Source organism: Prionailurus viverrinus, chromosome E1 (assembly GCF_022837055.1).
Source record: "Prionailurus viverrinus isolate Anna chromosome E1, UM_Priviv_1.0, whole genome shotgun sequence".
NCBI lineage: Eukaryota > Metazoa > Chordata > Mammalia > Carnivora > Felidae > Prionailurus > Prionailurus viverrinus.
The window spans coordinates 46,643,243-46,663,236 of record NC_062574.1 but is presented as its reverse complement, the minus strand read 5'-3'; the positions used below and the strand labels follow the sequence as shown (position 1 = coordinate 46,663,236).

The following is a 19,994-nucleotide window of genomic DNA, read 5'->3' as shown; positions in this document are numbered from 1 at the left end:
AAATGCTGAGACTAGTAAGATAAATCACACATGGTGCCTATTCTGGAGGGGTTCTTGATCTTATTGGAGAGGGGACATAACCTCACTCTCCAGTTTCTGGTGGAGTTCAGCTAATTGCTAGTGGGAGGTAGAAGGGTAGAAAGAAAGGTGTTTCCCTGCTGGGTTGGGAATGTCTGTGTCCTTCCACCAAAGGCCCTCAGCCCCTGCCAAGTGCTTTTCTCCCTCAACTTTCTGGGAGGTCTCTCCAGTGGCTCTGTTGGGTTATGGTTTTTATCCCCTCTCCTCCCTCATTTGCTTGTTTATTTATTTATTAAAATTTTTTTTAATGTTTATTTATTTTTTAGAGAGAGTGAGACAGAGTGTGAGCAGGGAAGGGGCAGAGAGAGAGGGAGACACAGAAGCTGAAGCAGGCTCCAGGCTCTGAGCTGTCAGCACAGAGCCCGATGTGGGGCTCAAACCCACGAACCAGGAAATCATGACCTGAGCTGAAGTCAGAGGCTTAACCAACTGAGCTACCCAGGTGCCCATCTACTCCCTCCTTTAGACTTAGGGGTGGTAAGGGCTCCCTGCTGCTGCTAGCCCTGGGTTTTTTTTTCTCTAACTTTTGTTGATTTCCTTTAACTCATTCCCTGCCAAATCAAATTATCTTCAATTATACCATCTTGTAGGTGTACCAGGATCCTGGCTGATGCGGATTTCTAATTCATCTTTGTATCTGTAGGGGCTGGTACCTAACAGATGCTCATTAAATGATTGCCAAATTAATAATAATATGATGTGATAAGGGCCATGTCAGTAGTTTTTATAAGGCTTGCTCTGTGAACATCCAGCTTCCAGTCCTGACTCCAGAAAAATCTGCTTGGTTAGCATATTTGAAGACACAATGATAAATTAAAAAAATGTGACTTGTCTGTTTTGGGAAGTTGTGGGAGTTTTTGTAGAAGTGGGTGCCCTGTGATGCTAATTGTTAAAAGAATCAAAACCACAGCATTTCTGTCACTATTAGCAGCTTGTCTTCCTCCAGCTTCTTCTCCTTCTGAACAATTGTATTTTCCCAAATTTTGATGTGATGGGAAAACAAACTGAAGTGTAGGGGGAAAAAAAAAGAGACATAAAGAAGCAGTAAGAAAAATGAAGGCTATTTCAGTCCAGCTGCTGTAGATGCTCCCTAAATTTTGGCTGCGGAGGCAGGGAGAACAGCGAGACTCTGCAATGCTCCTGCTCACAGCTCTGATCCTCGGTGTCCCAGGTCCCAGGTGGGATGATGGTTCCAGTATGAGGAGCAGGCCTGGTGGGCGGGAGAAGGGGAGTTGGAGGGAGCGGGGACTCACTAGGGAAAGAACAATGAAATCAGAGGGATACCCAGTATTCAGACTCCAACTCCAGATAGTTGGTGGTCCTGCTGATGGCAATCTGGAGACCTAAGCAAAGCCACCAATCAGGCTTTGTCCTCCAGAGGGCCCAGAGACAACCCAGGGTGTGTGTGGGTAGTCTTGGAGGCAAGATGGAATCTCATTCAGTAGGGTGCTCCAAACACAAAGTAGGGCTGGTGCACAGTGGGGACTTCACATGTGGCAGTTGACTACACAAATGGATCCCAGTTGTTCTGAACATGCATAAGCCCAGAAGCAAAGGAAGGCAGTGTCTGCAGGTTAACATGAGAAGGACAGAGGCAGCCAGAGTAGATGGCAGAATGCTGGTGGCAGTGAGGACCACAGGAGCTCACCAGCAGGGCTGCCTGATGGAGTCTTTGAGGGGGACAGGGTCCCGATGCTTCCCAACCCTGGGCTTCCAGAGAGGGGGAAAGAGAAAGTTCTCTGCTACAGAAAAAGTTCTGGTTATCTATTCCTATATAACAAGCAATCCTAATGCTTAATGGCTTAAATCAATAACCATTTTATTAAACCTCACAGTTTCATGGGTCAGGACTTTGGGCAGGACTTGGCTAGGTGATTCTTCTTTTGCACCTGGCATTAATGGAGGCCACTTGATGGTACTCAGCAAGTGGATGAACTGAAATGGAAGGAGCAAGATGACTTAATTCATATGTCTGTGCTTGGTGGAAGTAGCTAGAAGGTTGGATTAAGCTGAGACTGTTGACCAGAATACCCACATTTGATCTTTTCAGCATGGTGGTCTTGGGCAACTTGGATTTCTCTCATGGTAGATGACCTCCCCAGTGAGAGCATTCCAGGAGACCAGGTGGACACTGCAAGGATTCTTACGATTCCTCCTTGAGATTTCCAGAACATCACTTTCGTTGCATTCTATTGGTCAATCAAACCACCTTGAATAAAGACCAGCTTCTTCCTCTTGATTTTGGTGAGAACTGCCCTCTTGTTATTCTGTGTGTGTAGTTACACCTCATGCTGTGAGCCTCTGAGAGTGGGTGCCTTTTAGAGTCCACTAGCTTGGGGCTGAAGCCTGACTCTGACACTTTTGGACCCCATGATCCAGGGTAAAACACTTAACCTCCATAATCTGCAGGGATGATAATCTTCCATACTCTACAGGGCTATGGAAGAGTTACAGCAGTGTCAGAAACACAGTAAGCATTCCAAAATGTTAGCTGCTGTTGTAATAGGCATTAGTGTTCAGTAGTCAGCTAACCCACTGGAAACATTCTTGAATAAATAGCTTTGCCCTTTGGGGGGAAAAATTCTTTTTTATTTTCTTAAGTTTATTTCTTTTGAGGGAGAGAGAAAGCATGAGCAGGGGAGGAACAGAGAGAGATGGAGACAGAGAGAATCTCAAGATGCACTGATAGTGCAGAGCCTGATGCAGGGCTTGATCTCATGACCATGAGATCACGACCTGAGCCAAATTAGATGCTTAACCCATTGAGCCACCCAGGGACCCCTGGGGAAAAAGAATTCCTAATCTCTTGGAGGTACTCTTCATTTTCTCACCTGTAAAGTGGGTGCCCCAGGGTGCAAACATTCAATGCTGGTAAGTGTCCAGGGCCCTGGGGCTGGCCTTGCTCATGCCCAGTGGTTGAGGGAAAGGCAGACGTGACAGAGGGTTTTTGCCTTCATGTGGTCGTGGAGCCTCTGGAGGAAGTACTGCATCCTGATTCCAGCAAGGGAGAGAGGGTTCTGACTTCCCCCCCTTTTCTTTCTTTCTTTCTTTCTTTCTTTCTTTCTTTCTTTCTTTCTTTTTTTAATTATTTTTTTTCTGGTGCAGCGATACATGAAACTCAAGTACAACTCCCACCCATGATGAGGTCCAGTTTTGACTTCGGTCTTGTGCTACAGGGCTTCTCTCTTATTGAGTTGTGGAGAAAGGCATATCCGAGAGAGCAGGCAAGAACTTCCCACGCCCAAGGTGTAACCCAGCCAACATGAGTCGCTCCGTGGGGAGTCAGAAGCTGCACCAGGTTGAGTTGTTGCCCAAAGAAAATGTTTATTTGCAGCAAATAAGGAGATCTCTGCGAATAAGAGGGGGTGAATGGGTTCCTTATGTTCAGGGTTAGGATTACTAGATAGGAAAGACTTGTCATCTAGTAGAGAGCATGCACCTTAAGGAAACACACCTTTACATACATTGTATTTATGTAAATGAGGCTGAGGTTCCTCCCTGGGTGAAGATTTTAGTATTATAATGAGATAAAGGTAATGGGAGGTCATTCAGGAGGTCACTCTTAGCACGGTCCATCATGAGTGGGGGGTGGTATTAGCTCAAAAGGTCTGGGTGGTCTGGGCCTGTGGGGGGCAGGTCTTGTGAGGACAGTCACTGTCACCATCGCCTGAGAGGTGGTTTTGGGTTTCCTTTGCCTGAGTTAAGAGGAAAGCCAGAAAGAAGAGCTTAAGGAAAAAGACAAGACAAAAGTTAGTGAGTACAAGCAGGTGGGAAGTAAAGGTCAGGTCTTGGGGTCTAGCTGGTGACAAAGGGTCTCCAAGGCTGGCTCCTTCTCCCTTGAGAAGACTTGTGTTTCTCTTACCGGAAACAGGTGACCTCGGCCTTCCCTGCTTGTGAGCAGTGGCTACATTTCGAGTCTCTTCAACTCATCAGAAGGAAACAACTCTACTTGGCACTGCTGACAGCTGATTTTCCAAGTGTCCCCTGTCACTCAACCTCCTGACTTGACAGAAGTGCCACATTTGCTGTGGCATAGCTCACTTCTCCTTCGGTGGCATGTGATGATTTTGTTTCCCTGTGCTTGTTTCCTGAGGACCAGGCAGCAGGGGTCTCGTGTGCCAGGCCACGTGGGCTGATGGTTTGATCTAGAGTACCTTCTGCTCCCTCTGTCTTGTGTGTGACCGTGTGTCTCAGTGAGTTCAGGCAGCATAACAGAACCACAGACTGGATGGCTTAGGAACGAAGAGGTCTTCCTCACGGTTCTGAAAGCTGGAAGTCCAAGATCAGGGAGCCAGCATGGCTGGGTTCTGGTGAGGGCCCTCTGTCTGGTCTGGTTGACTAACCTCTCTTTGTATCCTTAGATGGCAAGAAAGGAGCTAGTGAGCTCTCCGGCCTCTTCTGAGGGCATCCATGAGGGCTCTACCTTCCACCCTAATCACCTCCCAAAGGCCTTTGCATCACACCGGGATAGGGTTTCACATATAAATTTGAGGAGGGCGACACTGGTATCAGTCTTACTGCAGGCTGCCATAACTAAGCACCACCGAAGGGGCAGCTTAAATAATAGAATTTTTCTTTCTCACATTCTGGAAGCTGGAAGTCTGAGATCAAGATGTCCACAGGGTTGGTTTCTTCTGAGGCTTCAGTTCTTGGCTTGTAGACACAACTTTACCTTGTGTCTTACTATTTTTTTAAAGAAAGTTCCATACCCAGCATGGAGCCCAACACAGGGCTTGAACTCACAGCCCTGAGATCAAGACCTGAGCTGAGATCAAGAGTCCGATGCTTAACCAAATGAGCCACTGAGGCACCCCTACCCTATGTCTTCACACAGTCTTCCTTCTGTGTATGGGTGTCCTAATCCCTTCTTACATGGACACCAATCACATTGGATTAGGGCCTACCCTAATGGTAAATGACCTCATTTTACCCCAATCACCTCTTTAAAGGCTATCTCCAAACACATATGTGGGGTTAGGACTTCCACGTATGAATCTGGGTGGGGACACAACCCAGCCAGTAACAACGCATCCATGTGTGTGCCGTTGTGTTTGTTCCTAGTAACAGCTTCCCTTTCTAGAATTCCTTCCCCATTTCCTATCTTGTCTAGAGAGACCCTGGGGTGTGGTGAGGGTGACCAGACATCCCTTTTTTATGTCTGATGTGCTGTGATAGCAACTAGTTTCCCCTTTCATCTTCAGTGACATGACTTTTGGACAACAAACAAATTCAGAGACCTGGCCCCTCTCCTGACTCCACAGTCATGCAGCCATGGAACCTGGGGCAACAAAAGTATTTGCTTCTCTAGTATGGTCTTTCTATAAACCCGTAAGTCAGCTTAGATGATCATGTAGATACCTTTCGCCTCTAACTGTGATTCACATTGTGTTATAGCAAGAAAGAAATACCTTTGATATTTATTGAATGGATTTCTTTGAATAAAGATGAAGTTTTATGTAAAAAAATGGGGTATCAGTTTAGATGTCAAATTATTAGAAAAATATATGTATAAAAGCTATTTTTTTTGATCCTCTAAGAATGAAGACCTTCCCAAGAAAGCCTGGGAAAGTGGGTGCTGAGTAAGTTCACACACCTGAAGTCAGCCCAGATGACATTTTTCCTTGTGAGAGCTAAGCTTGCAAGTCAAAAGAGGGCAGAGAGGACTTTTTCCATTGTTATGGAACCAGGCTGGAACGCTGGTGGAAAAGCCAACTGGCACTCAGAGATCTTGGTAGATCGGAGATTTATTTAACACTGGTGGGCTCAGAGGAGACGTTTCTCCAAAGATCTGAGCCCTGAGCACAAGCATGGGAGACAAAAAATAGTCTATTATTTCCGCATTCAGCATTAGTAGTAATTTGGCACAAGGCAAACAGGGCAGGAAGAAGAATCCGGAAGAGGGGTCTCTAAGCTAGAAACTAGAGTTTGTGTTAGTCTTGTAGGCCATCTTATGGTGCATAACTTTACTTATTTTCCCAACACCGTGAATTCATTGTTGAAATTGGGCATTGATCCCCGTTTTCAATCTCTAATTTCAAAGTATTGCTTGTGTTGTAAACAGTCCCCAAAAAGAGTTGCTTGTGGGAAGCCCTCCCCACCACTCCCAACTTAATACCTAACCTAACTGCAGTTTCAGCCTCTCCCAGGAGTGGAATTTTAAGCCAATCAATCTGGAATTTCCTAATGAGCATTAGTGAAGGAATTTGCATGATAAGACCTCCTGCTTCCTCCCCCTCTCCCAACTAAGGAAAGGTGACCTTGCCTGAAATAATCCTTATTTTCTTTTGCTGATAACTTCCTTGCCCCACCATCCTTCTTATAAAAGCCTTCTATTTTGTACAGCTTCCAGGAGCATCTCTTTACTTGCTAGATGGGGTGCTTGCTACCTGATTTGTAGAGGCCACCTTGAGGCAACAAGGCTTTGGCACTGGAAACCTGAGCCAAGGCAAAAGGCCCACAGTGACCTGAGGCAAACAGGCTCATTAAGCGACCCACCTGGAAATAGCGATAGTCCCTTACAGACCAGTTACAACCACACACAGTTTATAAGATTACTAAAAAGCAGAAAAGTCCTTACATTCCATGACTGAGCACTCCACCCCATAACTCTGGCCCTTACCACTGCTTCCTGGCAGATGGTCTCTCTTTTGCTATCCTACCCGCGGCCCCCTTGCAAGTGTATTCAATAAACTTCTCTTTTGTTCTGCCTTGGGGGGATTCTTTCACCACCTGTACCGCCAGCCCCAACCTGATCAGGATGCTCCACATGACTTATGATAGTAACGATGTGGGGCCTGGAGCTAATGGCCAAGAAAGAATTCCTGAGATTTTTTTTTTGGTGCCAAAAGGTGCCTTTATTTATTTTATTTATTTAAAAAATCTTTTAATTTATTTTTTGAGAGAGAGAAAGAGAGAGAGAGAGAGAGAGAGAGAGACAGCGTGTGAGCAGGTGAGGGGCAGAGAGAGAGGGAGACACAGAATCCAAAGTAGGCTCCAGGCTCTGAGCTGTCAGCACAGAGCCCAATGCAGGGTTCAAATTCATGAACCATGAGATCATGACCTGAGTGGAAGTTGGATGATCTATGACTGAGCCACCCAGGTGCCCCTTTTATTATAGCACGGGCTCAGGACCTGTGGGCAGAAAGAACTGCATTTCAGTTAGTGGGGGTTAGGGATAGCAGAGGTCTCTAAGGAATTTGTGCATGTGAGAAGCAAGGTCTCCAGGACCTTGAAGGGCTAGCTGCTAAGACAAGATTATTTACTACCGTCTAGTAAAACATCAGTCACGAGACCCTTCAGATGTATGTACATCAGTGGGCCGTATGTTTGACAGATGATTGCTAACATATGTCTTGGGGGGGTGTTTTCGGCTCTCAGAGGGAAGTAACACCAACGAGAGCAAAGCTGTAGTGGTAAAACATTAAAGGAAGTCCTTGAGGGAGCTTCAGAAGCGTTAGAGTCTGTATGCCTCAGGGAATCTGCCTGGAGGCGACAATCCACAGCCCTGTCCAGTCTTTGGTCCTTTTTCTCCCACCAATAATAATAATAAATAATAAAGCCTATTAAATCTTCAAATTTAGTCAGTTGAACTTTTGTTTTTTTAACATTTGGTTAATGCAAAATAATCTTATCCCATTGGCAGAACATTCTTTTGTGTCCCCCAAACCTTTTCCAGGCTGCTCTCTTTCCTCCTGATCAGTTCGTGCTCATTAAACACCACTAAGGGGCAGATGTGGGGCCAGGTACCAGAGACACGGGAGTGAACGAGGCAGAATCCCGCAGAGTGCTGCATGCAGTGCAGGCTGCAGATGATGCCACCTGCACTTACAAGTTCATGGCCGAATGTGTGTGGGGCACTGTGGCAATACATAGACGTTGATCTGACCCAGCTTTGAAAGGCACTCCCAGGAGGCTATCTGAGCCCTGTTGGGTAAAGCTGCAAGTTCTGGCTCTCCACTGGGCCTGCACTGCTTAGATCCCTGTCTGGGAGGGGCTCTGTGCCTCGCTGCTCCCGGACACCCCGCCCTGTGCTGGGCTGGGTGGGCGGGGCTGCCATTTTCTCTGTGGTTTGCCCAGACGTAGGAAAGTTACCCTCTAAGCTTCTGTTTTGCTAGATTGTCCATTTCCTGGTTCTTTGGCAAGAGAGATGGTTTTTGTTGAGGCTCTTTCACCCTTTTCTCCCGGTGCCTGTTAATATATCCTGATTGCTATCTTCTCCAGTCTGGGGTATTTCCAAGTTTGGGGTATATGAAGCCAAAAGAAAACCCAGAGAACTTACCATTTCATTTCATTTGTTGTTCCTTGACTCTCAAGGTCCCTTGTCAGTCTACTTTCTCTTCACCTTTCAGAACCTTCCTATTTTTGTTTTATGTGTCAGATCCAGGGGTTAGATGTCCTTTGGGGGAGGGATAGGGAAAAAATGGACTATCTTCCTGGAAGCAGAAATGCATGTTTCTAAGGACTAGGCATAGACATGGCTTACTTTGTTTCTGATGACATTCCCCTGCAGAACCTCTGTCTCATGGTCCCTCTGGATGTGGGTGAAAGTGAGTTTCACCACTTCCAGGCCTGCCCATAAGACATTTACACAATACCCACCCCCACAATGCATGATAAAAACAGGACCAGTATTGAAGGTGTTGGCATTGTATGCTGGAAAGAGTCTAGATCCTTCCACTTGGAGAGTTCCCTGACTTTCTTTACTGTGCAAAGTAGGCAAGAAACAAGCCTGTATTGCATTGAGCTACTGAGATCTTAGGACTGTTACAGCAGCTAATATTTATGTAGACCAGTGCACCATGTCCCTTCTCTTTTCTTCACTTTCTCCCCTAATGAGTCTGGACCTCAAGGTTCATCTACGCAATGTTTATCATGTTACTTCCCCACCTTGTCTTTCTGCCTCACAAATCCCAAACTGTTCACTCTCTATCACTGCACCTGTACATTTCCCTGTCTTATTCTGGGGTGACTGAGTGCTACCGGGGGCAATTCAGTGATGGTGCCAGTTAGCACCACCCCCTCAGTCTCAATTAACTGGGCTCTCAGCAGCCCTTAGCAATCCTTAGACATGCTCCTGGTCAGCTCCCTCTCCGTTTTCTCTAGCCACTATCCCAACACTTTCCTTTCATTCTCTACTTCCCATTTCAACTCCTTGCTTCTCCTTAGACTGGAAAAAATCTTCAGAGAGGTATAAGCTTCCTCAGCCTTCTGTCCTCTCATTTAATAAGCTTCTCTAATGCTTCCTCTCTTTTCTTTCTTTTTTAAAAATTTATTTATTTATTTATTTATTTATTTATTTATTTATAAATTTACATCCAAGTTAGTTAGCATATAGTGCAACAATGATTTTAGGAGTAGATTCCTTAGTGCCACTTCTCCATTTAGCCCATCCCCCCTTCTATAACCCTTCCAGTAACCCTCTGTTTGTTCTCTATATTTAAGAGTCTCTTATGTTTTGTCCCCCTCCTTGTTTTTATATTATTTTTGCTTCCCTTCCCTTATGTTCATCTGTTTTGTATCTTAAAGTCCTCATATGAGTGAAGTCATATGATATTTGTCTTTCTCTGACTGACTTATTTCGCTTAGCATAATACTCTCTGGTTCAATCCACATAATTGCAAATGGTAAGATTTCATTCTTTTTGATTGCCTAGTAATACTCCATAGTATATATACCATATCTTCTTTATCCATTCATCTGTCGATGGACATTTGGGCTCTTTCCATACTTTGGCTATTGTTGATAGTGCTGCTATAAACATTGGGGTGCATGTGCCTCTTTGAAGTAGCACACCTGTATCCCTTGGATAAATACCTAATAGTGCAATTGCTGGGTCATAGGATAGTTCTATTTTTAATTTTTTGAGGAACTTCCATACTGTTTCCCAGAGTGGCTACACCCAGTTTGCATTCCCACCAGCAGTGCAAAAGAGATCCTCTTTCCCTGCATCCTTGCCAACGTTATCATTGCCTGAGTGGTTATTGTTAGCCTTTCTGGCAGGTGTAAGGTGGTATCTTATTGTGGTTTTGGTTTGTATTTCCCTGATGATGAATGACATTGAGCATTTTTTCATGTGTCGGTTCGCCATCTGGATGTCTTCTTTGGAGAAATATCTATTCAGGTCTTTTGCCTGTTTCTTCACTGGATTATTTGGGTTTTTTATTTGATTTTTTTTTTTGGCGTTGAGTTTGATAAGTTCTATATAGATTTTGGAAACTAACCATTTATCAAGTATGTCATTTGCAAATATTTTCTCCCATTCTGTTGGTTGCCTTTTAGTTTTGCTGATTGTTTCCTTCGCTGTGCAGATTTTTATTTTGATGAGGTCCCAATGGTTCATTTTTGCTTTTGTTTCCCTTGCCTCTGGAGACATGTTGAGTAAAAAGTTGCTGTGGCTGGGGTCAAAGATGTTTTTTCCTGCTTTCCCCTCTAGGATTTTGATGGCTTCCTGTCTTATGTTGTGTCTTTCATCCATTTTGAGTTTATTTTTGTGGATGGTGTAAGAAAGTGGTCCAGGTTCACTTTTCTGCATGTTGCCGTCCAGTTTTCCCAGCACCATTTGCTGAAAAGACTGTCTTTATTCCATTGGATATTCTTTCCTACTTTGTCAAAGATCAGTTGGCCATACATTTGTGGGTCCATTTCTGGGTTCTCTATCTGTTCCATTGGTCTGAGTGTCTGCTTTTGTGCCAGTACCATACTGTCTTGATGATTACAGATTTGTAATACATCTTAAAGTCCAGGATTGTGATGCCACCTGCTTTGGTTTTCTTTTTCAAGATTGCTTTGGCTATTTGGGGTCTTTTCTGGTTCCATATAAATTTTAGGATTGTTTATTCTAGTTCTGTGAAGAATGCTGGTATTATTTTGATAGGGATTGCTTCCTTTATTTTCTATAACCCAATTTCCCCTTCTTTCCTCTAGTCTGGAGAGACATTACCTTCTATCTCTCGAAGTATGTGAGTTTCCTAGAGCTGTTGTAATGAAGTACCTTGAACTGAATGGCTTAAACAGTAGAAATCTATTGGCTCACAGTACTGGAGGACAAAAGTCCAAGATCCAGGTGTCATCAGAGTTGGCTCTTTCTGAGGGTTTCTGGTGGTTTGCTGGCAATCTTTGGCATTCCTGATCTCTGCTTTGTCTTCATGTGGTGTTCTCCCTGGATTCATCTTGGGGTTCAGATTTGCCCTCAGCTCTTTTCTCCAACACTTGCTTCTCCATCTATGTCTGTAGCCTAATGAATTGTACCAGCCTCTGCCAAAGACAGAAAAATATTATCAATTGCATTTGTGAAGTGCCCAGCCATCATATACTGGGGATTCTGCCACATCTCTGCCAGCTGTGCTCTCTATGCCACACCAGGGATAGTCATGATCTGCTTAGGAAGTTGCAAGGAATCCCAACAGTTTTCCTGCTTCCACTTTTTATTTTTTATTTTTTATTTTTAATGTTTATTTATTTTTGAGACAGAGACAGAGCATGAACGGGGGAGGGTCAGAGAGAGGGAGACACAGAATCTGAAACAGGCTCCAGGCTCTGAGCTGTCAGCACAGAGCCCGACGCAGGGCTCGAACTCACAGACCGCGAGATCATGACCTGAGCCGAAGTCGGACGCTCAACCGACTGAGCCACCCAGGCGCCCCCTGCTTCCACTTTTATGGATTTCTACTCCTTCCTCCATGCCCTCCTTTCTAGACGCAGCTCTTGCTTTTTTTGATGTACAGTTCTTTTGTGTGTGTGTTTGTTGTGATAAAATATACACATAATATCTATCATCTTTACCATTTTAAGTGTACAGTTCAGTGGCATTAAATATATTCACATGGGGCGCCTGGGCGGCTCAGTCGGTTGAGTGTCTGACTTCAGTTCAAGTCATGATCTCATGGTTCGTGGCTTTGAGCCCCACGTCGGGTGCTGTGCTGACAGCTCAGAGCCTGGAGCCTGCTTCAGATTCTGTATCTCCCTCTCTCTCTGCCCCTCCCCTGCTCTCTCTCTCTCTCAAAAATAAACATTAAAAAAAATATCCACATGGTTGTGCAGCCCTCACCACCATCCACCTCCAGAATTCTTTCATCTTGTGAAACTGGAACTCTGTCTCTATTAAACTTATCTCCCTGTTCTCCTCTCCCCGTCCCAGCCCCTGGCACCCACCATTCTGCTTTCTGTCTCTATGATTGTGACTATTCTAAGTACCACATGTAAGTGGAATCATACAGTATTTGCCTTTTCGTGACTGGCTTATTTCATGCAGTGTAATGTCTTTGGGGTTCATCCATGTGTAACATAGTATAGCATTTCTTTCCTTTCCAAGGCTGGATAATTCCATTGTATATATATGCCACGTTTTGTTTATCCATTCATCTGTCAATGGACACTTGGGTTCCTTCCACATTTTGTCTGTTGTGACTAATGCTACTGTGGACATGCTACTCTTTGAAACTCTGCTTTCAGTTCTTTTGGGTATATGCCCAGAACTGGAATCACTGAATCATATGGTAATTCAATTTTTGATTTTTTGAGGAATCACCAAACTGTTTTCCACAGTGATTGTATCATTTGACATCTCCACCAACAGTGCACCAGGGTTCCACTTTTTCCACATCCTCATCAATGCTTGTTTTCTGGTTTTTTAGATAGTAGCCATCCTAATGGGTGTGAGGTGGTGTCTTGTGGCTTCGATTTGCATTTCCCTAATGATTGTGATGTTGAGCACCTTTTCATGTGCTACTGGTCAATTAAATATCTTTGGAGAAATGTCTATTCAAGTCCTCTGTTTTTCTGTTTTTGTTTTTGTTTTGAATTAGGTTGTTTGCTTTTTGTTGTTGAGTTGTAGGCGTTTTCTCTATATTCTAGATATTAATCCCTTTGAGACATATGATTTGCAAATATTTTGTTTTTTTGTCTCTCTCTCTCTCTCTCTCTCTCTCTCTCTCTTTTCTTTGCTGCAGCTTTGCTGGAACACGGGGCCCTTCCTAAGTGTGCTAGTTGGGTAATCCTAGCTGAGCGTGGGTGTGGGTGGGGGCTATGATGAAAATGCCACTGCCACAGCACCCCACCCTCCATTGATGCTCAGGGTGTCCCTGGAGTGGACAGAGCTGACAGTGAAAGTTGGTGACTCAAGGGTGAGGTACAGCAATGGGGCCAACAGCCCTGGGGCCTTGTTTAGAAGGTAGAATGTAGACTTGAGAAGGATGAAGACAGAACCACCTGCTGAAGCCTGAGAGAGAGGAAGAGCAGAGTGGAGGGAGGGAAGGGAGAAGAAGAGAGGAAGAAAGGAGGTAAGGCAGCCTGCTTGCTGGCTCTTCTGTCTTTGTGAGTAATGATAATTTTGCATTCTAAGGGAGGTTCCCTGTCACTCTCAATTGCTCTGAGCTGAGAGTTTTCCTGAACTCCAGGGAGTGGGTGAGGTAGCAGCACTTACTTTGGACAACTCTAAGATCTACCTTGAGTTGACTGGCAGGGGAGTGAGGAGCTTGTAGGAATGAATGATTCAGTTCAGCCAGGGGTAAGGGGTAAGTCAAGAGTCCAGCTGAATGAAGTGGTCATTCCTTCAACAAACTCAGTATGTGCTTTGCAACACTGAGGTAACACAAGGTGAGAGAAAGAGCACCTGATCAGAGTTGTAGGGTTCTGGGTTCTGGGTTGACTTTACATCTGATCACACAGGCTGGCCTTGTTCAAATCCCTTAACTTTTGGGCTTTGGTTTCTTCAACCCTAACTTGAAAGGATTGGCCTACATCAGTCAGTAGGCTATGATGAATTACTAGGTTAAAACATCAGGGGCGCCTGGATGGCCCAGCAGGTTAAGCATCCAACTCTTGATTTTGGCTCAGGTCATGATTTCACAGTGCATAGAATTGAACCCCTCCTCCATACTCTCTTTCTCAAAATAAATAAACCTTTAAAAATTGGAATAGAATAGAAAACATATTAGTGCACAGTATTATTTTTTGATACTTTTGTTTCAGACATAAATATGGGTGGTAATTCTGGGCTGAAATGTAACACTTATTGTGGGTTTTAGGTGAAAACTTTTTTTTAAATGTTTATTTATTTTGAGAGAGACAGTGTGCACGTGCAAATGGGGGAGGGCCAGAGAGAGGGAGAGAAAGAATCCAAAGCAGGCTCAACACTGTCAGTGCAGAGGGGACTGCAGTACAGACGAGACTCAATCTCATGAATCATGAGATCACAATCTGAGCCAGTATTGAGTCTGATGCTCAACTGACTGAGCCACCCAGGTGCCCTCAGGCGAAAACTTTTAAGAGCACCGGAGAGGTAGATGAAGTTCCTTTCCAGCAACCACATTTTTGTATTTCTAGGTTAGTTATCAAATACCCCAAGTACATAATATTTTTAAACAACTTTTCTCCTCATCTGTGCACACACACACACACACACACAGATTTTTCCAGGGATCTTCCTTATTTTTCATTTTGAGAAATTAAAAAGAGATGTGATCACAAGGGTAGGAGTGGAAGGCGGAACAAACAAAGAGAAGCAAGTACTTGGCACTGAGTTTCTGGAGGACTGTGGGGTCCAGTGCACCTTTCCTCCTGTAGATACGGTGGAGGAGCGATCCACTGAGGCCAGAAGATGTGTCTTTCCAGTGCCTTCCTGCTCCTCTGCCTTCCGGGTGAGTGCGCCTTGGGGCAGGGGCATGTCTACTCCGTGGAGCTGGAGATGACGGGGAGGAAGAGAATCTACAGAGACAGATCCATATAGGAGGTGTGGAAGGCTGGGAAAATCCTCCTGGAAGATTCAAAGTTTTGTTCTACTTACTTGATTCTCCCACCTATCCTCCCTTGAGAATGGAGAAGGGAAATATTTTCCTCTGGATAATCACCCACTTGACTTTTCCTGACTTGGGGCATGACCCCTATTTGCCAGTGATTCTTCTATGTGTAGAATCATGTGTTGCCCTTGTCAGGGAGAGAAAGGGGTTGACTTAAGGCTAGTCAGCACATGGCTTCAGCCTCTCCCAGCTCTTATTGACTTTCCTCTGTGTCTCTGCTCCCACTTAACTCCTGGGGTGGAGGGGAAGCATCCTGTACCCCTCGTCCCCCCACAACCTGGGGAACACCAGATTACCCACTGTGGGGTCCTCACTCAGAAGCAGAGTGTTCCAGCTTTAGTCCTGTAACTTGAGAGAAACTCCCTCTCTCTCCCTTCTGTCCTCTGTGTTCAGATTCCAAATCCCACTCTTTGTAATGCTGTGTTAACATGAGGATTATTGAAGCCTGGACATGACATGGGATAGTCAGAGATGAGTCCTGCCAAAGGCGGCTTCGAGGATTAAACCCATTAACCCATTAACACATGTAAAGAGCATGGAACAGTGCCCGCTCCTTCCTAAACTCTGAATCAATACTTTCTATTATAATGAGAACAGTGCTGGATCCTTGCTCAATTTTCTCTCACTCCCCCTCTTAATGGAGGAGAGCCAGGTTGGGCCTATAACAGAGTGAAAAATCACCCAAGAGAAATGATTCAGACTAACATCACCTCCAGAGACTCAAGAAGGTCAAAATGGCTTGGTGGGGGCTGGGGGAGGGGAGAGGTGAGTATGGAAGGAGGATTTGAGAGATGAGTATGTGTGTTACGTGGAGGGAAGTTGATTTGCCATAGAGGAAAGATTTTTTCTGGTCTGCTAGAAAAGCAGGAGAAAATTCATCTTGCTCACAGATCTGAGGGGAACACAGCTGCCCATGTAGGCACGTGTTTGTGCAGCTAGGCATGTTTCCTGTAGAGGGGTGAGCATGGGAGGATGTGGGGGGCACCCAGGGATGGGGAATGGTGTCTCTGTTCATCGAAGGTCACTGCAAGTTGGTGAACAGGGGCCAGGAGCTACAGGATGCACTGGATAAGGTGTGGGGGTTTGTGTTTTTCAGGCTATTTCACTCTGAGCATTCCCAGGATCTTAAAAGGCACAACGGGAGGAACATTGGTGATGGAGTGCCGGTACAATGTGGGAGAGGAGGGTCACAGGAAGTTCTGGTGCCGAGGGCCCAACTGGACAGACTGTGTCCGAGTCATTGAAACGGAACAGATGGCAGGGCAAGAGGTGAGGCGTGGCCGAGTAACCCTTCGAGACAACCCCAGAGAGCACCTTTTCCATGTGATCACGGAGGACCTGGAGGAAGGAGATGCAGACACTTACTGGTGCGGGGTGGACAGGGCCACAAGTGTCCCCCAGGCCCCGGTGGCCGTGACTATTTTTCCAGGTAATCCCTTCCCACACCCTTTGCCTGCATAGGTTGAGGTCATGGGTGCCCAGTCTCTCTTGCTGAGGAGTGAAAGGAGGCTCCAGCCAAGGCCCATGACTGGCTACCCAGGGGGACAGGAATGCACCTGTGTGTAGGCACACGCGTCCGTGCCTACATGTAAGTGTGACTGGTGAAATAAGTCGGGTTGCATCTTGAGCCCTGGAGTCAGAAAGCTGTGTTCAAGTCTCAGCTGTGCCACTTGTGGGCTGTGTGACTTGGGCAAGTTACTTAACTGGTTTGTGCCTCAGTTTCCCCATTAGTAAAACTGGAGAACAATAGTGTTGCTGTACAGTGATTGAGAGCATTAAATGAGTTGGTAGGGGTGAAGCGCTGATCACAGTGGCTGGTAGTTAGTTAGGACTTACAAGATGGTAGCCATTGGTACTATCATCTAGGCCAAACCAAAGCTGCAACACTCACATCTCCAGGTTCTGGCAGGGAAAAGTGGCTTTATTTATGGGCTTTAGGGGGTCCCCTTGTTTCTCTCCCTCAGTTATTGAAACATTATTATCTGCCTATTATGGACCTAGTCTGGCGATGTCGGGGGGAGACGGGGAAAGCAGACAGATTCAGTCTTCACAGCCCGGTGGGCTTGCAGGGAGTTGTAGATGTTGACCTTGGAGTGGAGATGAGGAAGGACAGGGACAGAGAACAGGGGAGCTTGGGAACAGTGGTGGGGCAGGGGAAGCCCATCCTTTATGGACATGCAGCCACTCACTATACAGATGGTGACAGGTGCAATGTAAGTGTGTGGGGGGGCTAGTGAGATAGGGATTAAATGGTGTTTGAGTGGGGAGGAGCTACCTTGGGTACAAGGCCCCCAGGAGGGCTCCCTCCCAAGGAGGTAGCACGTGAGCTGGGTCATGGCCCCCCTGCCCTATGGCTCTGCTGGGGACCCCAGCCCTGGTGTCCTGCTTCTTCTTAGCCCAGCATGAACACAACTATGCAGTTACAGCTCCCTCACTCGGGTCCCCACTCAGAAGGGGGCACATGAAAATCTACACCAGCATTTTTTCCATGCTTTTATTTTATGCCATATACCTAATCGGTGTGCAGGGGTGAGGGAAAGAGGGAGGGTCTGGGTCCTGCCCTCTGGAGTTTTCAGAGTCCCCACAGTGATGAGAATGTGCTGGAGCTTCACCGGAAGGCCTCTTGTGGGGTTTCTTGGAGGGCTGGCTAAGGCCCCTGAAAGACCCCTCCTTCCAGCATCCCCTGCCTGTGCCTGGGATGTCTTGGTGTGAGATGGGGCTGGGGACCCCCCCCCCCGAAAAGTAATATGGGATTCTCCTGCCTGGTCTTGGCACCTCCCCCAGGACACTTCTCCTCTCTGTGTAACCACAGCGTCCCTTGAAGATGGGGAGATGTGCAGTGTTATGATGACTGAAGACTTTGAGCCATTGGGAGGTTGGGGCAGAGAGTGACTTGTGACCTGCTCTGTAGGCTCAGCGACAGTATCAATGATGACCACTGAGACATTGGCCAGCATGGGAGCCCCAGCTCTGACCAGTCACATGGCCAGCCCTGGCCTTCCTGCCTGGTAAGAAAAGCCATGTCCCTGCAAGAGGGTCCCCCTATCCTGGCTGTATTGTTTCCTGGTGGGGATGCAAGCTTGGGGTTCCCCTGGCTTTGGTGTGACACCTTAGTACCTGCTGCAGGTCCCAAGGAGAGCCAGGGTCCCTGTACCTGGCCTCTGCTTTGGTTCTCTGCTCTGTCTCCTTCCCCGTCTCTAAGTGTGAGGGTGTTAGTAGCCAGTGTTTGGGTTCCCATTCCAGCTCTACTTTTTATTAACAGGGTGATGACACTGGGCAAGTCACTTAACCTCTGCATGTCTCAGTTGCCCCATCTGTAAAATGAGGATGACTTGGGGCACCTGGGTGGCTTAGTCGGTTAAGTGTCTGACTTTTGACTTCGGCTCAGGTCATGATCTCACAGTTCATGAGATCGAGCCCCTTGTCAGGCTCTGCGCTGACAGTGTGGAACTTGCTTGGGATTCTCTCTCTCCTTCTCTCTCCGCCCCTTCCCTGCTCTCTCTCTCTCTCTCTCTCTCTTAAAATAACCAAATAAACATGAAAAAAAATAAAATGAGGGTGGTTCTAGTGACTATGGTTGTTCTCGTTATTTGTGATTGTTTTATGCCAAAAACTAGTAAAAAAATATAATCATTTATGATGTTCACGGATTCTGTGAGTCAAGCATTTGGACAGGATACAACATGGAAATTTGTCTCTGCCCCAGGATGTCTGGAACCTCAGCTGGAATCCCATATGTGGCCTCTGCATGTGGTCTGGGCTTCCTTACAATATGGTGGCTGGGGTCCATGAGCAAGTGTTCCAAGACAGCCAGGTGGGCCCTGTCTCCTTCTCCTGACCTATTCTCAGAAATCATGCATTGCTTCTATGTTCTGTAGTCAAAGCAATCACCAGTCCATCCAGCTTCAAAGGGATGAGAAATAGATTCCACCTCTTGATAGAGAAGAGTCAGGCTTCTGGAAGAGCATGTGGGACTAGAAATATTGCTGTGACCATTTTTGGAAAATACAACCTGCCACAGACATGATAACAGAACAGCCTTACAGAGTCCCTGTGAAGAATACATTAAGGGAATAGGGTGAAGCATGGAGCCAGGGCTCCCCACATAGTGAGCCATTCTCCCTTTTCTCTCTTCTGTCTCTCTGTCCTGGGGAACAACTTATCAGAACCAGCATGGCAGGGGGTGGGGCGCTGATGATGGTCCATGACTTGTGTGCTGGGTTCAGAGTCCAAAGGTGGGGTGCAGAGTGGCCTCTCACTAATGCACTGTAGTCACTTTCTTCTGACCCTGTTTCCTCCACCAGGCCCTTCCTGTTCTTTGCCAGCTTCCTATTCCTGGTCTTGCTGAAAGTCAGCCTCTTCCTGAGCTTCAGTTATGCTGCCATTTGGTTGGCCTGGCTTCAGCGTCACCTCTGAGGATGATGGTCTGCCCAGCCCAGTGTAACTGCAGCTCACTCCCCAGTGACTCCCTGTCTGGTGACACAGTTCCTGGCCTCTCTGCTCCAAACTCAGCCTGGACCCTTCCCTGGGATGTGAAGCCAGAAATGAATCAGCCCCAGCAGAGACTTTTGTGCCTGGGCATTGAGTCATCTTTGCCGGATCGTTTCCCAGGCTGGTCTGACAGCAGACACCAGGACTCCATGTGAGGACATGGGCTGTGGACTGAGATGGATATGTGTTCAAACTTCAGTGCTTACAACATGACCCAGTAGAGGTTTTTGATGGCTCTCATCATCTGTTTCTTGGATTTGTATTTAATTGAGATAATACATGGAGGACATTGGCCGTGTAGGAACTTCCACATGGAGCTGCCATGGCAATTGCTGGTTTGGGTCCAGGGCACAGGGAGGAGGGTAAACAGTTAAGGGACCTGGGAGGAGCAAGCCAGGCCTCCTGCGACTTCTGCTTGACTCTGGGCACAATGTGGGCAGGTGGTTAGCCCCCAGAGGTCTCACCCACATCTGTCTGTGCCAAATATGCATTCAGCAAATGGGAGAAGGGGATGAAGAATGTGGGTCTTGCTTTAAATGGCAGCTGAAAGCACCATCCCTATGTGCAGCAGGTTCTAGGAAGAGGATTTTCTTGTTACAAGCTGCAAACAGAGCTGCTTTGGGGCAGTGA

General features: G+C 46.3%; 1 protein-coding gene across 1 annotated transcript in view; it reads left to right on the top strand.

The window, feature by feature from the left end:
• The window catches only part of LOC125151964 (CMRF35-like molecule 3), a 28,299-nt gene extending 8,695 nt beyond the window's left edge, over nucleotides 1-19,604 (top strand). The window contains exons 3-6 of the mRNA XM_047833551.1: nucleotides 15,970-16,302; nucleotides 17,785-17,881; nucleotides 18,580-18,687; nucleotides 19,178-19,604. Of these exons, the coding sequence (XP_047689507.1) occupies nucleotides 16,029-16,302; nucleotides 17,785-17,881; nucleotides 18,580-18,687; nucleotides 19,178-19,289 (591 nt within the window). The 5' untranslated portion in view covers nucleotides 15,970-16,028 and the 3' untranslated portion in view covers nucleotides 19,290-19,604. The remainder of the gene's footprint in view (nucleotides 1-15,969; nucleotides 16,303-17,784; nucleotides 17,882-18,579; nucleotides 18,688-19,177) is intronic.
• The last annotated feature ends 390 nt before the right edge of the window (nucleotides 19,605-19,994 follow it).